The sequence below is a fragment of the Trachurus japonicus genome, chromosome 24 (genome assembly GCF_045865225.1).
Source record: "Trachurus japonicus isolate A0001 chromosome 24, Traja_1.0".
NCBI classification, from domain to species: domain Eukaryota; kingdom Metazoa; phylum Chordata; class Actinopteri; order Carangiformes; family Carangidae; genus Trachurus; species Trachurus japonicus.
The window spans coordinates 11,797,697-11,813,854 of record NC_140930.1 but is presented as its reverse complement, the minus strand read 5'-3'; the positions used below and the strand labels follow the sequence as shown (position 1 = coordinate 11,813,854).

Sequence of the window (16,158 nt, the reverse complement as noted above, 5' to 3'; positions counted from 1 at the left end):
GAGATTAATGAGAGCGCTTCTGCATATTTATTCCAGCCTCAACACAGCATCCCAGATGTGTTCGTGTGGATGATGAGCAACAACAAGCGCGTCGCGTACGCCCGCGTTCCCTCCAAAGACATCCTGTACTCCATAGTGGACGAGGAAACCGGCAAAGACTGTGGTAAAGTCAAAGCTGTCTTCCTCAAGGTAAGATCAACTCTCCCTGCTCCTCTGTCATGAAAAGACACTATGAATCAGCTGAACAAGGCCTCTCATTATGTCAGATGATCAGTATTAGTGAATAGTCCTGACACAGGATTAGTATCGACAACGGTTACGTTAATAGGCTTGTAAATCTGTGACAGCTTCCTGGGGAGGAGGTTGAAAATCAATACTAATATTAATATTTATGGACCGGGCCTCCTTGTAACATTGTCTACATGCTTAATGATTGAGTGTAGACACTAGAGAGTCAAAAGCAAGTGTTTTTTTGTTTTTTTTTGCCATTGGTGGAGTGCTTTAATTGCAGGAAAGTCGTCACAGCTATTAAGTTAATTTGTGTTGTGTGTCCACAGCTGCCTGGTAAGAAAGGCTTCGGTCCTGCAGGCTGGACCGTTCAGGCCAAGCTGGAGCTGTATCTGTGGCTGGGCCTCAACAAGCAGAGAAAGGACTTCCTCAGTGGTCTGCCTAATGGTTTTGAAGAGATCAAAGCTGCTAAAATGGGCCCCGGTCTTCAGTCCGTCCCCCCCGTCAGCCTCGTCTACAACAGTAAGTGCTCTAAACACCAGAAGTGACTGCAAAAGACACTTGAACGCATCGGAGCAGCTGATCCAGAGTCAGTCCTCGTAGTAATTTGCTGATGCCAAACTTGCAGTGATTGAAGAATTTAAGTTTTGGAGTTTCTTTCACTTTATTCTCTTCACCATAAAGCTTTGCATTAAGGTTTCCTCTTGATCAACCATTTGGTTTAAACCAAAGAATCAATGAGCAGCCAAACACAGAGACTTACTTTCTGATTCACTTGTCTGTCATGGGATTGATTGTTGGTTAATATGTCAATACATGTGTGTCCAACAGTGAAGCAGGTGTTCCAGCTCAGAGCCCACATGTACCAGGCCCGCAGTTTGTTTGCTGCCGACAGCAGCGGGCTTTCAGATCCCTTCGCTCGTGTCTTCTTCTCCACACACAGCCAGCTTACTGAGGTAGGAACGTGAATGTGCACATGTGTTTTTAACTTGTATCTGACAAACGGCGCCTGAGAATGAGAGTTTGCTGTGTGTCGTGTGTTGTTCAGGTGCTGAGTGAGACTCTGTGTCCCACGTGGGACCAGCTGCTGGTGTTTGACGACGTGGAGCTGTTCGGGGAGGCCAGCGAGCTGAGAGACGACCCGCCGATCATCGTGATCGAAATCTTCGACCAGGACACAGTGGTAGGATCCCAGTCCACACGAATGGACAGATGCTGCAGAGAGAAACTACTTTTAAAGGAGTTTGTTTGTTTGCGCCACTAAAACTAAAATCTGCTTTGCTTCTCCATCCCTCATCCTCCGACTGTGTCCACCCTGCTCGTCCACCCTGTCTCGCACATTACCTCTGACCTCGCTCACGCTGTCCTGCCAAATAGAGTGTGAAACCATCAGTGTTTTATAGCCTGTATGAATCCGGTTTTTATAGCTACTGGAGGCTGTTGTTGTGAATGTGAATTGTTTGGTTCATAGCTGCTGATGAACTCTGGAAAAGCTTTGGGAAAATTAACCTTTCCTTTTTCATTTGTAACAACAGAAGCAACCGTTACAGATATAAACTGCAAAGTGTTTATAGAAATCTCTTTTGTTGTTATTCTCTGTAATCGCCGCATGTAACAGTCAACATCTTTCTTAGTGAAGCTTTTCCTCTGTGAATTGCATGTTTTTTTTCAATAACCTTTACCCACCTTGATTTGACCAACACTGACACCGAGTGGTCACCCTGGGAACTGCACCTCCCACACTCGTGTCTAACTCCCTTCCCTTGTCCCCCTTCCTGAATGTCCCGACTTTCTGCTGTCACGATGTCGTGTTCAGGGCAAGGCAGAGTTCATAGGTCGGACGTTCGCCAAGCCGACCATCAAGATGTGCGACGAGCACTACGGCCCGCCGAGGTTCCCGCCGCAGCTGGAGTATTACCAGATATTCAGAGGGAACTGCACGGCGGGGGAGCTGCTGGCTGCCTTTGAACTGCTGCAGGTAAAATATGCAAGAACACACATACGAACACACACACACACACAGACTAATGAGCGTGTTTATATTATGCATGCACACACATGCAACTCCACAGGGTTTTCCTCTTTGGAGACTGCATGTCACTACTTTATGGGTTGGTTGTAAATATAAATAGGAGAAACAACATAAAAAGGAGTTTGCAAAGCATGAGGGAAATAGAAAAATTGGGCTCTTCTTTCTGTTTTTCTTATATTTTATAACTCACCACTTTGCCTTTACCTATTTCCATTATCACTCCACCTCCATCATCACATACTCCTTGTTCCTTGTTATTTATTCTCTCTGCACGTCTCCTCCTGCCCTCTTACATTACCATTTCTATTTGTTTCCCCTGCTGCTGTCCTTCTTGTACGCTTCCATCCACTTACATATTCATTTTACCTCCACTTTGCTTCAAACTATCCATCATGTCTGGTGTCTTTTTTTCCTCTCTGTGCCTCCTCCTGCTGCCTACAGATTCCTTTCGATGCGGAGGAGATAAGGCGAGCTCTGATCGCTGTCCATAACTTTGCTGTTCCTCAAATAAAGGTGCTCTCTTCATTCTCTCTCTTCATCCCTCTACATCCTACTCTTGTGTTTGTACTGCAGTTTCTTGTCTTTACTCTCTTCTGCCATGACTTTAACTTTCCCTGTACTTCTTTAAAGTTGGCGCATTTAGAAAAGAACAAATCAATAGATAATATTACAACCATTGGAAACAGATCTGGCGCATTGCACACACTTCATCATAATGCAGAGATGTCAAAAGTGCTGCAGCCTGGTAAACTCAGCTTCGCCTCCCCTCGCTGTTTCATGTTTAATGCTCTGTGTTTAATGCTCTGTCCTGAGCAGATCGGTCAAGGAGGTCGGGCTGATCTTCCTCCCCTTGAAGGGCCGACAGACTCTGAGCGTGGCCCCATTCTTCCGGTGCCGTTGGGCATCCGGCCCGTCCTGAGCCGCTACCGTATTGAGGTCAGATTTAAATGATCTGCTTTTTTTTTCTTCTTTTTTTTCCATCTGTAAATATCCTCATCCTTCACTGCTGTTTTTTTGTTTCTCCGGTTCAGGTTTTATTCTGGGGTTTAAGGGACCTGAAGAGGATTAACTTAGCTCAGGTGGATCGGCCACGTGTGGACATAGAGTGTGCAGGAAGAGGTGTTCAATCCGCCCTCATCCAGAACTACAAGAAAAATCCCAACTTCAGCACCTTGGTCAAATGGTTTGAAGTGGTGAGTTGCACCTCAGATATTTCCTTCACTGATAACCATGAAACCGTACTTGAAATTGGTCTGCTCTTCAGCTGGTGGCTTTGCTTTCTTAACACTTCAGCTTGTTGTGTGTCTTTGTCGTTAGGACCTTCCAGAAAACGAGCTCCTGCACCCTCCTCTCAACATCCGGGTGGTGGACTGCAGAGCGTTCGGCCGCTACATCCTGGTGGGTTCCCACGCTGTCACCAGCCTGAGACGCTTCATCTACAGCGCCCCAGACAAGACGTCCAACAACTGGGCCACTGCAGGTGCTGACACTCAACACAGTCTCATGTTTATTCATCACTTCTCAAGGAGCTTAATAGCTGTGGTATTGTGTATACATGCGTACATGTGTGCATGTGTGTGTGTTTGTAGAAGCACAATATTCTAGTTGCCAGGTTGAATAAAATAGCTGGATGATAAATTGCAACAATATGTTTTCTCTCAGCTACAGTCTCTCCTGTCTCCTGAATTCGTGTTGGGGAAACAAACACATTCAGTAGTTAATGCCAAGCCAGATTAAAAACTAGAAACTTCAACAACAGACATTATAAAAAGCAGGTTTTCTACCAGCTTGCATTTATCTGTTTGTTGTTGTATTTTGATTTGAACTAAAAAGTTGCAGAATTCAAGACAAAGGTTTTTTTTATCTACAGTCCTAACTGAATGATCTATTGGCAATGCGCAAAGCAAGCAATTCATCATCTTAATTGATTTTTATTTACTGCTGAGTCAGACTTTTTATCTTAAAACATAAACACACACAAACAGAGAATACTTTTAAACCAGGCAGAGTGAAATATTTCTTTGTCAGTTCTGGATTTTCTCTCCTTAATAAGACCTGTAGTTTCCCACCAAACATGGGCGAAACTGTGTTTGCAAATGATTTTCAGACTTTGTTTTAACCTCTATGAAATGCCAGCTGGACGCGGCTCCAGAAAGGTTTAGACAACAACAGGATATTGTAAGTTGAGGAAGGTTAAAACAAACTTTTAAGATTTATATTCAACTACCTCTGATCCAGCTCTCTGGTGACTAAAGAATGGGTTTTCATTCTTTATTAAATCTGCTGATTTCTCTGCTTGCTTCCTGCCTCTGTCCTTTCCTCCATCTGTTACCTTCTTTCCTTCCTCTCGCCCTCCTTGCATGTCCTCGGCCGTCCTGTCCTCTCCTTCCACCTGCTGCTGCTGCTGCCGTCTCTGTCCTCCGGCCTCCGCTCCAGCTAAGCTAATGAATGGCTACATGGTCCTTGCCAATGGCGGCTCCCAGCCTCGCTCCTCACCCAGCCTTTCCTCCCGCACCTTCTCTCGCCCCGCAGGTGACTTCATGGTCAACGTGGACACGGATCCTCTGGTCCGAAAGATGGACACAGTTGTCAAGTTAGATGCCGTAAGCCTGTCTTTGAGATCACGTACTAGTAGAGCATTGCCTTCTCATTTCTATAGCATACCATGTGTTTATATATTGGTGGGAGTAGTAACACTGCTTTATGTCCAGTTCATTTTTTACCTTGCCTCTTTACATGTGCCGCTCCTACCTGCACCATCCATCGTGTGTATTAACCCTTGTGTTGTTTCATGTAACGCTCCCTGTCGTAGATGTCTGATGCTGTTGTAAAAGTTGACATGGTGAGTAATCGCTCCTATAGAAATTTGGCAATGACCATATTATGTGCTTTTTAGTTAAATGGCGGCACATTATGAATAAGAAGTGGAAAGTTAAAAGAGTCTTCACAGTGTGCAAACTTGTTGAACAGACCGAGGAGGAAGGAGACAAAGAGAAAAAGAAGAAGAAGAAGAAAAAGAAGGGAGGAGTCGAGGAGGAGGAGGAGACGGACGAGAGCGTGCTGGACTGGTGGTCCAAATATTTCGCCTCAATAGAGACCCTGAAGGAGGTTTGTATGGTCCTGTCTAATCCACATGTGTTTTTTTATGAGTGTCTGAGTCAGATCAGACAGATGTTTTCTATCCTTGGTTTTCCAGACCCTCAGAGCCCAGGAGGCAGCTCAGGCCGAGGCGGAGGAGAGGGAAGACCTGGAGATAGCAGCAGAGTCGGCAGGTACTGAGCTCCACCTGATCAGACAGGCTGCAGGCCACCGCCGCCACGTCTGCTGCTGTGATTTCTCTCAGTGGGAGAAGTCACCTGTGTTGGTTTTTAGGCTGTGAATCTTCAATTGTGCACATGTTCCCAAGTATTTTCTGTCAGTTTCTTAGGATTATTCAAAGAAGGATTCCTCGTTATTGTTATGTATAGAGTTGGTATCTCTCGGTGTGACTAATGTGTTATTAGTTAAACTTTAGTTCAAAATCGCAGTTTATGCGGTAAGTGTGTGTTCTCAAAGTGAAAGAAGTGAAAGGAGTGAAGGAGATGTGAGTATGGACGCATATTTCCAGAGAAGGTTGCGCTTCCTGTTCTCCGTCTCCTTCGCCCCTTGGGGTCCGTCGTTTATCTTGAACAGACTAAAACATGATCATGTCCATGACCATTTTCCTCATTCATCAGCTCTGCAGTGCACATGAAAGTTGGCAAAATGAATCTAAGTCTAAACTAACATGCTTGCATACACTCAAATAATATTAAAGCATGAATTATTTTCTTATGCAGTGTGAAACCTCTTTTAAAGCACTAGTATTATGAGAAGGAACATCAACGTCAAGGTGTCAAAATTTGGTGTAGGCTGTAAACATCTACAAAAGTCATTATTCAGTTGTAGATATAAACTACATTTCCCATAAACTCCCTGATCAACAAAGCTTTTTGTGACCAAATGTTTTTATTTTAAACGAACACAAGTTTACAACTGAAAACACAACTCATTCATTCAGACAATAGCGACCGTACAAGAATTGAAACTATTGATTAAATTATAACAATAATATTAAACCTGCACCTAAAAAAGGTGCAAACAGAACAAAACAAAAAGCAAATAAAAACAAAAGGAGGGAGGATCAACAAAGCTGTCAGCTTTCATGTTTAGTGACATTGTGAAGTGCTGTGTAGTGCTCTTCATGACTCCGACCCTGCTCTTTCCATCTCCATCTCCATCCACCCACCGATCAGATATCAAACCCGATGACCTTCTTCTGAAAGGCTCCAAGACGAAAGAAAAGACTAAAGAGAAGAAGAACTCCAAGGACAAGAAGAAGGGTCAGGCTGTAGACGGGCTGGAGAAACGACCGGTTAAAGCAAAAGTGGACGAGCTGATGGTGAGTACCAGTCATACTTGGATTAAAAAAACAAAAAAAAAAACCAACGTGGAGACACACCCTCACTTTATGTGTTGTTATTCTGTGCAGGTGTACAACAAGGAGCTGGAGACTGAGTACGGTAACTTTGAAGACTGGCTTCACACGTTCAACCTGTACAGAGGAAAAGCCGGAGACGACGACGAACACGCTCTGGATGACGACAGGATCGTCGGCAGGTTCAAGGTGAGAAAACAAACACACAGTGAAAACAAATACATGTCTATACACACACACGGTGGCTGACAGAAAGTGTTTCCTCCCCAACGCAGGGCTCCCTGTGTATGTACAAGCTCCCTCTGTCCGAGGAGATCACCAGAGAGGCAGGATTCGATCCCAACATGGGCATGTTCCAGAGCATTCCCCACAACGACCCGATCAACGTCCTCGTCCGTGTCTATGTGGTCAGGGTGAGTGACCTTCTCGCCATATGAACGTATACAACAGTTACAGATATTCTCTCTGTTCTGCTTATTGGTTTATGGTTAATATTATTATTATTATCTCAGGCGACAGATCTTCATCCTGCTGATATCAACGGGAAGGCCGATCCCTACGTCGTCATCAAGCTGGGCAAGTCAGAGGTCAAAGACAAAGAGAACTACATCTCCAAACAGCTCAATCCTGTGTTTGGAAAGTGAGTTGAGAGAAATATTGTCCCGTTTTGTTGTCTTGCAGGGGAAACTTTTCTCCAATTAAACCTAGCAATGCCCAGCACTCACCCAGAGAGTCTATTGTTTGTGTTGCAGTATTTTGAAACCTCTGCTCCTTTCCTCCACTCTTCCTCTTTGTTCAGATCATTTGACATTGAGGCCACGTTCCCCATGGAGTCCATGCTCACAGTGTCTGTGTACGACTGGGACTTGGTCGGCACCGACGACCTGATCGGAGAGACAAAGATTGACCTTGAGAATCGTTTCTACAGCAAATACAGAGCCACCTGTGGCATCTCATCCAACTACTCGCTGTGAGCATCAGTGTGTCTTCTGCTAAACAAGATTTAATGTCACCATCATAAAAATCATCCAATATTTTATTCAGTATTTCACTTTTTCTTGAGTTGTCCTGTAAAGTTTTAGAATATTAATATTACAGTTATTTTCTGACCTCAGAAGTTACCTAACCTCTTTATCATCTGTTGCTGTTAGCCACGGGTACAATGTGTGGCGGGACCCTATGAAGCCCGGGCAGATCCTGGCTAAGCTCTGCAAGGAGGGCAAGATCGATGGACCTCATTATGGACCGGGGGGAAAAGTGAAGGTGGCAAATCGAATCTTCCAGGGACCAACGGAGATTGAAGATGAGAATGGTACGGCTGCAATTTTCCCCTAAGGCTGGAATGTAATTTAAAGGTCCTACATACAGTATAGGACCCAAAATGTCACTGTTCCTCTGTCGAATGTATTGGGGATACCATGATACATGTGGGTTTCAAAGCTATGAATTTGTAAGGGCTCTGTAGCTTATTAATGGGATCTCTGTTGCAGTCATTGTACGTGTTACCTTACAAATGATATTGTTTTAGACAAGAGTATAAATGTCTTGAATTAGACCCAGTAATACTCTTTCATCCCAGTTTAAGTAACTATACATCTTTCTGTGTTTTTCTCCTTCTCTGCCTCCACTTTGTATCGCCCTGCCAGGTTTGAAGAAGCAGACTGAGGAGCATTTGGCTCTGACGGTGCTGAATCACTGGGAGGAGATCCCCAGAGTGGGCTGCAAGCTCGTCCCCGAGCACGTGGAGACCCGACCCCTGCTGAATCCTGACAAGCCCGGCATCGAACAGGCAGGAGAGAGACTCAGAAGCTCATCTGGAGTCATAAAACATAAAATAAAGACAGCTGTCACATTGTGTTGTTTCCTCTTTGTGTCCAAAGGGCCGTATTGAGATGTGGGTGGATATGTTCCCTATGGACATGCCGGCTCCTGGGCCTGCGATTGAGATATCACCACGGAAACCAAAGAGGTAAATCCTGTGTATGCAGCAATTTAGAGAAAAAAAAAATCGGATCATGACAAAAACATCAATCCAATGCATTTTAAAATGGGGCAATGTGCTTATTGGATAACAAAGTGTCTAAACCTCTGTAGTTTTTTTTTTTTCTACAGAATTATTAGTTTTATCTCCAGGTTAAGTTATGGTGAGTCTGTTTGAGTAGTTAGTTCTCTGTTTACTGACATATATAAGTCCAACTGTGTGTGTGTGTATGTGTTCCTTCCTCCCATCCTTTACCAGATATGAGCTCAGGGTGATTATTTGGAATACAGACGAAGTAATACTGGAGGACGATGATTACTTCACTGGGGAAAAGTCCAGTGACATATTTGTCAGGGGGTAGGTACAGCGGGACGCGGCGAACCAAGCCTAGTCCCGTGGGTGTGAGCTGTGTGTGGATTTTTTTTTTTGCAGTTAACCATTATTTTTTTTGTTTGTTTTTTTGTTTCCATTTTTCTGTGTGCGTGTTTGTGTCTTTGTGTTTGTGGTGTGTCTCCTCTCTGTCGTCCCTCTCTCTCTTCTCTGGTCACTGCTCTGCTGGTGTCTAGCTTTGAGCTTCGTGTTGTTATTTGGAACACTGATGACGTAATTCTAGAGGACGATGCTTTCATGACAGGAGAGAAGATGTCTGACATCTATGTCAGGGGGTAAACACACGATCCCATCGCATGGCTCGAAAAACAACTACCTCCCTTCTTTTCCTCCCCATGAAGCCCTTCGATCCTGTCTTCGACATCTCTATCCACTTCCTGTTTTTCCCTCTTCAGCACGCAGCCATGCTTGTCTCCCATCAGCACGCTGTAATCTAATGCCAAATGCAAAATATGCACAGGACCAAAGCACATAAACCGTAGACTTCAAGAGGTAACATTAGCATCCATTCTTTGGCCACCTGATGATTGTTAAGTCGCATATTTACATCTAATTTAGCTGTAATCCAACTATGCTCCTGGAACTGCACCACTGTGTTCAGCAGCTACTGTATTTGCTAACGTGCTGTTTGGGGTTGAACAGAAAAAGTGGAGTTGAATTTTTAGAGCTTTATTGCTAGAAAAAAAAAAAAAAGACACTGATGAGAGCAGTGAGAGCGAGCCAAAGGTCTGTCAAACCAAAACAATAAGTTAAGAGATGCTACAAAGCTGAACAGAGCTAAGAGCAGCACGATCTGTTATGATCTATTAGTAATATTAAAAAAAAAAGACTTTCAGAGAGCACAGATGCAAAAAACAGACACAACTGAATGGACACATCAGTGAAAGTTTCTGTAATAAATGAAACTCAATAATCCTTGTGGTTTGGTCCTGTTCTGCTATTGCTGTTGGATGTTTTTCTGACTCAAGACTTTTCAGACATTTGTAATTCTACAAAAGAAAAAAGGACTTGAAATATACTATGTGTGCAAACAATGTGCATGTCTGTATGACAGAGCTCCAATGATTTTCAACAACATCGTCACCTCGCAGCCTTGATATTATTCTAAGTACATACTGTATATTTAAGTTATTGGTATACAGCCTCCTCACTCCTGCATCTTGAAACTAGACTAACTTTTCCCTCGGCTGACGTGCCGTCACCTGTGGATGTGTCACCTCAGGACCTTTACTGTAAGAAACACGGATTATTTAAATGTTCCCACTGTGTCAGTAAAGGCAGAAGAAACTGTGGGGCTGTTTCAGATGGACCCAGTTACAGTAATGATGAGTTGGCAATGCTGAAATAAGGCATGTTTTTTTTTTTTTTAAGTGACACTGTGCTCTTTGTAGCCGAGCTAAAACTCCCCAGTGTTTTCTCACTGCAGCCTAAAGCGAACGAGTGCATCTCGGTTGCCAAACCGAAGCACATTCCTTCACAGTTTCTCACTATTTTTCTTTTTACTATTTAAGATTATTCTGACATATCTTATGTCAGCTTTATTTTCCTTTATGTTTTTATTGTTGCATTTTGAGAACTGATTGTGCAGCTTCTTTCGCGCAGCTTTTTGATTAATGAATCCTCACTCAGCTTTTAATGAAAAAGCTCCAGGCGGCACAGACTAACACCGGAGGCCTCTGCTCCCCTGTTATCTGCATCCAGACACTAACTTCTTTTTTTTTCGCATTATTGCAAGTTCTGTGTGTGCATGGCTTTGAAAATCGTGTGAAGCTCCAACAATAAATCAGATTTTTATGTTTTGCTCAAGAGCATTCATGTTAAAACCACTCACATATATGAAGAAATCTGATTTGCTGTTGGGGAGTCACATGATGTGTTTTTGATTTTGACCTATGAGCATCATCTCTCTTGTTAGCAGACTGGTATATTTCCCTATGCTCCTTGTTAAATCATCCAAATTAATACACAACGACTAACAGACAATTGCAATTTCCTACCTATTAAGACTTTTTTAATGCATGGTTTTAACAACAGGACCTACTCACTCATCTCACTAAACCATGATCCTAAAGGTCAGCTCTGACCTCTTTGACCATTACCTGCCTGTGACCTTCCCACAGGTGGCTGAAAGGGCAGCAGGAAGACAAGCAGGACACAGACGTGCACTATCACTCACTAACCGGCGAGGGCAACTTCAACTGGCGCTTCGTCTTCCCCTTCGATTACCTCATGGCCGAGGAGAAGATCGTCATCTCCAAGAAGGAGTCCATGTTCTCCTGGGATGAGACCGAATACAAGATCCCTCCTCGTCTCACAATGCAGGTCTGGGATGCCGACCACTTCTCCGCTGACGACTTCCTGGGTGAGGACGGATGGGAGAGGGTTGCTGGGTGGATTTCAATGTTGTTTTTTTTGTTTGTTTTTTTATCATCACCTCCTTTAATGTAACTGCTTTAACTCTCACTTAATCCCAGGTGCGATTGAGCTGGACCTGAACCGGTTCCCCCGTGGGGCCAAGACGGCCAAGCAGTGCTCTCTGGACATGATCCGAAATGAGCACGAGCTTCCCACCATCTCCATTTTCAAACAAAAGAGAGTGAAGGGCTGGTGGCCGTTTGTCGCGCGCGATGAGAACGATGAGATGGAGCTCACGGTAATACACCCAAGTCTGCGAATGAAAAGAATCTTTAAAGGAAAAATCTATTTTGTTTTAATGGCTCATACCTCATGTCCAAACTCAGGATTTAAGGTGTTGTTTAACTTGGAAAACACCTGGAAATCATTTAGATGGGACTCTGACATGTAACAGGGAAAATAGTGTCTCATTTATTTCTACTCTGTGCCACAAATGTTTGTTCTTGCTGTGTTTATCTTGGGTTGAGCAGGTGTTACCCTGGTAACACTTTACTATTATAACTGACTATAAAGCATTAGAAAAGCATTGATAACTAAATTGTATGTCATTTGTAAACAAGTCACACATTTTTCACTATCTTTATTGTGTTTAAAGTTGGTATTTTCATACTTGATCAAGATCGAGATACTTTATTAATCCGTAAAGGAAGGATCAATGATGGATTCAACATTTATGAATCAAATATTACATAAATCACAAACCAGTTACTGAGGAGATGTCACTGGTTTGTAAAAGATCATCTATAAAGTGTCAGTAAATGATTTACTGATTTGAGTCAACATTAACCAGTAGTTTAATCAAATGTCAAATGTATAAAAGGTTGAGAAGCACCAAATATCAAAGTCTTATGGAAATCTCCCATGTCAAGAAAATGTAGGTATTTGTGTATGGATATGTGTATTATTGTGTATTTAAATCCACATGTTGCCTTGGATTAAATGGGTTATTGATGTCGTTGCAGGGTAAAGTTGAGGCTGAGCTTCACCTTGTAACAGCAGAGGAGGCAGAGAAAAGTCCTGTAGGACTCGGACGAAACGAACCAGATCCACTGGAGAAACCAAAGTAAGATGTCGACATGTTTTATCTACTATACTGAAAATATACGTTTCAATCAGCCTTTCACTGACACTCATTTAAAACTAGACCCAGACACAAGCAAGAGTCCCTTAAGTCGTCTCTTGGGGTAAATCATTCTTACAGTGCAAAACGCAGCAAATCAGAAATCAACACCAGTTCTGAGTTTAATGTAATTTAAAGGGATAGTTCGACATTTTGGCAAATTGGCCCATTTCCATAATCCCTATAGTGATGGCAGTAGGTTCGTTACCTTTAATTGTCGGTGCAAGCTATTTTTAGAACGGCGGAGCAGAGCCACAAGCTGCTCAGAGCTACGCTACGGAGGCTAATGGGATTTCCCTCATCAAACTCATCAAATACACAATCCAACAACTCCAAAATGCTCTCATGGACAAGTTGTGACCTGCACATTCACCACGCTATGAGATAATAACTGAACGTTACAAGACGGTTGTTTTGTTGTTGTTTTCGATGTAAATTCATGCAAAACAGCTGATGTTCCGTTGTTATCTCATAGCGTGGTGAATGTGCAGGTCACAACTTGTCCACGAGAGTGTTTTGGAGTTGTTGGATTGTGTACTTGATGAGTTTGATGAGGGAAACCAAGAAATCCCATTAGCCTCCGTAGCGTAGCTCTGAGAAGCTCACTTCTCTGCTCCGCCGTTCTAAAAATAACTTGCACCGACAATTAAAGGTAACGAAACTACTCCTAAAACTATAGGGATTATGACAATGGGCCAATTTGCCAAAATGTTGAACTATCCCTTTAATAGAGATTAGACGTGGTTGTGTTTGACCACGGCTGCTTTCTGCACTGTCAACAAGCCACTGTTACACTTTCACACTCGTTTCTCCTCCTACCATCTCTTCAACTGTCTCCCTCTGTCTCTTCCCTCCCCCTCGTCCTCTCCCTCCTTTCTGTGTAACTCCTCTTCTCCTTACCCCTCCTCCCTGTTTTCTGCCTCCATCTGCATCCTCCTTCCTTCCTTGTTTCCTTCCCTCCTTTGCGAAAAGTCGTCCGGACACCAGTCTAATGTGGTTTCTGAGCCCCCTGAAGTCCATTCGTTACTTCATCTGGCACAACTACCGCTGGCTGATCCTCAAGGTCCTTGGGCTGATACTGCTGCTGCTCATGCTGGGCCTCTTCCTCTACTCAATCCCCGGCTACCTGGTCAAGAAGATGCTGGGGGCCTGAAGCGCTGGTAGCCTCCGCCCCCTCCTCGCTGTCTCTGCTTCTTCTATTAAACCCTTCGCTTCCCGGTTTCTCCTGTCCTACCTGTAGCACATTCCTCTTCTGTGGCGCCAAACTCAACTTCAATCTTTGTACTCTTCTGTCTTCTGTCCCTCCTCCTCCTCCGCTGTCCTGGCAGTAGAATAGTGTCTCTTCTGTCTCGTGTCACCAGTGTTTTTGCCACAAATTGCCATTACATTTGAGTGTAATATAAGTGACCAACTGTGCGATATGGAAAAATACAGGGATGTTTTTAGGTCAGATACTCAGTCTACCTTTAGAAAATGGTCTTTTATATCAATTTCAGTGACATTATGTTGCTTCATTATTCATTTTGTTCCCCTGAAACTATGACATTTCATGCTTCTGTTTTGTAAAACTTAAGGATTTAGTTTCATTTCCTTTGACAACACATCCTGTATGATATCCAGATATCATTCAGAAACTAAACTGAGTTAAAAATAAAATGAAATTGAATCAGTGTCGGAGTGATAGTATCAACAAATTATCTATAAAAACAGAATAACATCAGAATCATAGGCTACAGAAGCATGAACTACCAGATTATGTTTAATAATAATAATAATCACTGCAAGTCAAAAGCAAATGCCAAAACAGGCAATAAACTAACAAGTGGTAATATTTCCAAATAATTTCTTGAAGTTTTTCCCAGAGAGAACCATGTAGTTTATGGTTTATATTCATTAGTTTAGATTCACTCAATTTCAAGCACAATGAATGTTTACTGCTCAGTGACTTATTATTGGAAACTTTATTCATCATTCGAATTGTGAATAATGTGTTTGGACACATGTAGGAATGAATACAAATATCCAGGTTGTGCTGACACAGCATCTAGAAATAACTGTCAGTGTGCAAACGGATCGCTCCTCTCCAGGAAACATTAGCAGGAAATAAACTTGGATTTATGGACTCGTAATAGAAAGTGTTACCACAATATTATTGACAGAGCTGTTGGTCAATCATCCATCTATTTCTATGAACATCTCCATTGTGCTCATGTTTTGAATGTAGAGCTTTTACTCTGTGGTGTGATCTTTGGAAACGTTATGTTTATATACGAATGTGAGCTGTGAGCATGCTGTGTTGAAAATAATACCCGCAAAGTGCAACATGCCGTACTAACCACTAATGCCAGCTTTCTGTCTCTTTCTTCTTTTTTTTATTTCTCCCATGTTTCATCCCATCCCTCTCTCCCCTTCCTCCATCCTCCTGCATGTCCTCTTCACCACATCCGTTACCTTTCCTCCTCCTCCATCCCCCCCACCACCCTCCAGCCGCCCAGACACCACCTTCCTGTGGTTCCTGAGCCCGCTGAAAGCCATCCGCTACCTGGTGTGCAACCGCTACAAGTGGCTGATCATCAAGATCGTGGTGGCCCTGCTGCTGCTCATCATGCTGGGCCTCTTCCTCTACAGCATGCCGGGCTACCTTGTCAAGAAGCTGCTGGGGGCCTGAGTGCATGCTGGGAAAGCAGAGGGGAGAGGGGGGGAGGGAGGGAGGGAGGGTGGTGGTGGGTAAGTAGAGGGAGGCGCAGAGGAGTCGGTCTCCCTCAGGCTTAGAAAAAAAAAAAAAAAGGCTCTTTGGAAGAACGATAGCGATACTTCTCCTCTCTAATCCGTTCTGATATCCTGCTACTTCTCACTGCAGCTCTGAGGGGGGAGGCAGACACCACCCAAAATACCCCTCCGCTCCCCCTCCCTCAACCCCCACCCTCTAAAAGTCATGAGAAACACTAATCCTCCATCCAGTCTGCAGCAAGCCTAACAGATCTACTCCTTTACACTCCATCCTTGAACTGACTGAACAGCAATCACACGCCACGACGACGCGACTCCCCCCCGATCTTCTCTTCGAGCGACGTCACATGACAGTGAATGTTTCTTTATTTGTTTATACAGCTCATAACTTATTTATTTATTTAGTTTTATTTAATTATTTATTCACGAGGCTAAATCAGAGCGTCAGGTTTTAGTGGTCGGACGATTGCATGGGATGTTCATTTCAAGCGATGCTGTAAGATCTCCCATTACCGCTACAACATCTGCTACTGATTTGGGTTAATAGGGAACAAAATTAACAATATTTTTGGTAACACTCAGCTTCAACCCCTCTAATTATACGCGCTATATAAACATTAGATAAAAGCTTTACTGTATAACACACTATAATGTAGTTGTCAGCACATGTAAGGACATTTTAAGTGTTTAAGAATGTAAATAACACTAAACGTTTTCCTGTGAATATGTATTTTCCCTGTTTTATTATAATGTCCTTCATTCTTATCTGTTTATACACCAGCTTCAACTTATGTGTTTTCACACAC

At 43.2% G+C, this 16,158-nt stretch overlaps 1 protein-coding gene across 5 annotated transcripts in view; it reads left to right on the top strand.

The window, feature by feature from the left end:
• Positions 1-16,158, top strand: part of otofa (otoferlin a) — a 75,613-nt gene that overhangs the window by 57,669 nt on the left and 1,786 nt on the right. For 2 of the 5 annotated variants that reach the window (XM_085770248.1, XM_085770249.1), the window contains exons 22-45: positions 37-189; positions 558-750; positions 1,060-1,184; positions 1,277-1,411; positions 2,045-2,206; positions 3,077-3,196; positions 3,292-3,453; positions 3,578-3,740; positions 4,697-4,863; positions 5,073-5,102; positions 5,231-5,368; positions 5,457-5,532; positions 6,535-6,680; positions 6,771-6,905; positions 6,992-7,129; positions 7,229-7,356; positions 7,516-7,686; positions 7,868-8,028; positions 8,363-8,505; positions 8,597-8,685; positions 9,264-9,362; positions 11,208-11,449; positions 11,562-11,740; positions 12,465-12,565. In XM_085770248.1, coding sequence (XP_085626374.1) covers positions 37-189; positions 558-750; positions 1,060-1,184; positions 1,277-1,411; positions 2,045-2,206; positions 3,077-3,196; positions 3,292-3,453; positions 3,578-3,740; positions 4,697-4,863; positions 5,073-5,102; positions 5,231-5,368; positions 5,457-5,532; positions 6,535-6,680; positions 6,771-6,905; positions 6,992-7,129; positions 7,229-7,356; positions 7,516-7,686; positions 7,868-8,028; positions 8,363-8,505; positions 8,597-8,685; positions 9,264-9,362; positions 11,208-11,449; positions 11,562-11,740; positions 12,465-12,565 — 3,356 coding nt within the window. Of the gene's footprint in view, positions 1-36; positions 190-557; positions 751-1,059; positions 1,185-1,276; positions 1,412-2,044; positions 2,207-2,701; positions 2,774-3,076; positions 3,197-3,291; positions 3,454-3,577; positions 3,741-4,696; positions 4,864-5,072; positions 5,103-5,230; positions 5,369-5,456; positions 5,533-6,534; positions 6,681-6,770; positions 6,906-6,991; positions 7,130-7,228; positions 7,357-7,515; positions 7,687-7,867; positions 8,029-8,362; positions 8,506-8,596; positions 8,686-8,955; positions 9,055-9,263; positions 9,363-11,207; positions 11,450-11,561; positions 11,741-12,464; positions 12,566-15,109; positions 15,335-16,158 lie in introns of those variants that run through there. The other 3 variants (XM_085770250.1, XM_085770247.1, XM_085770246.1) reach the window with 3 other exon arrangements.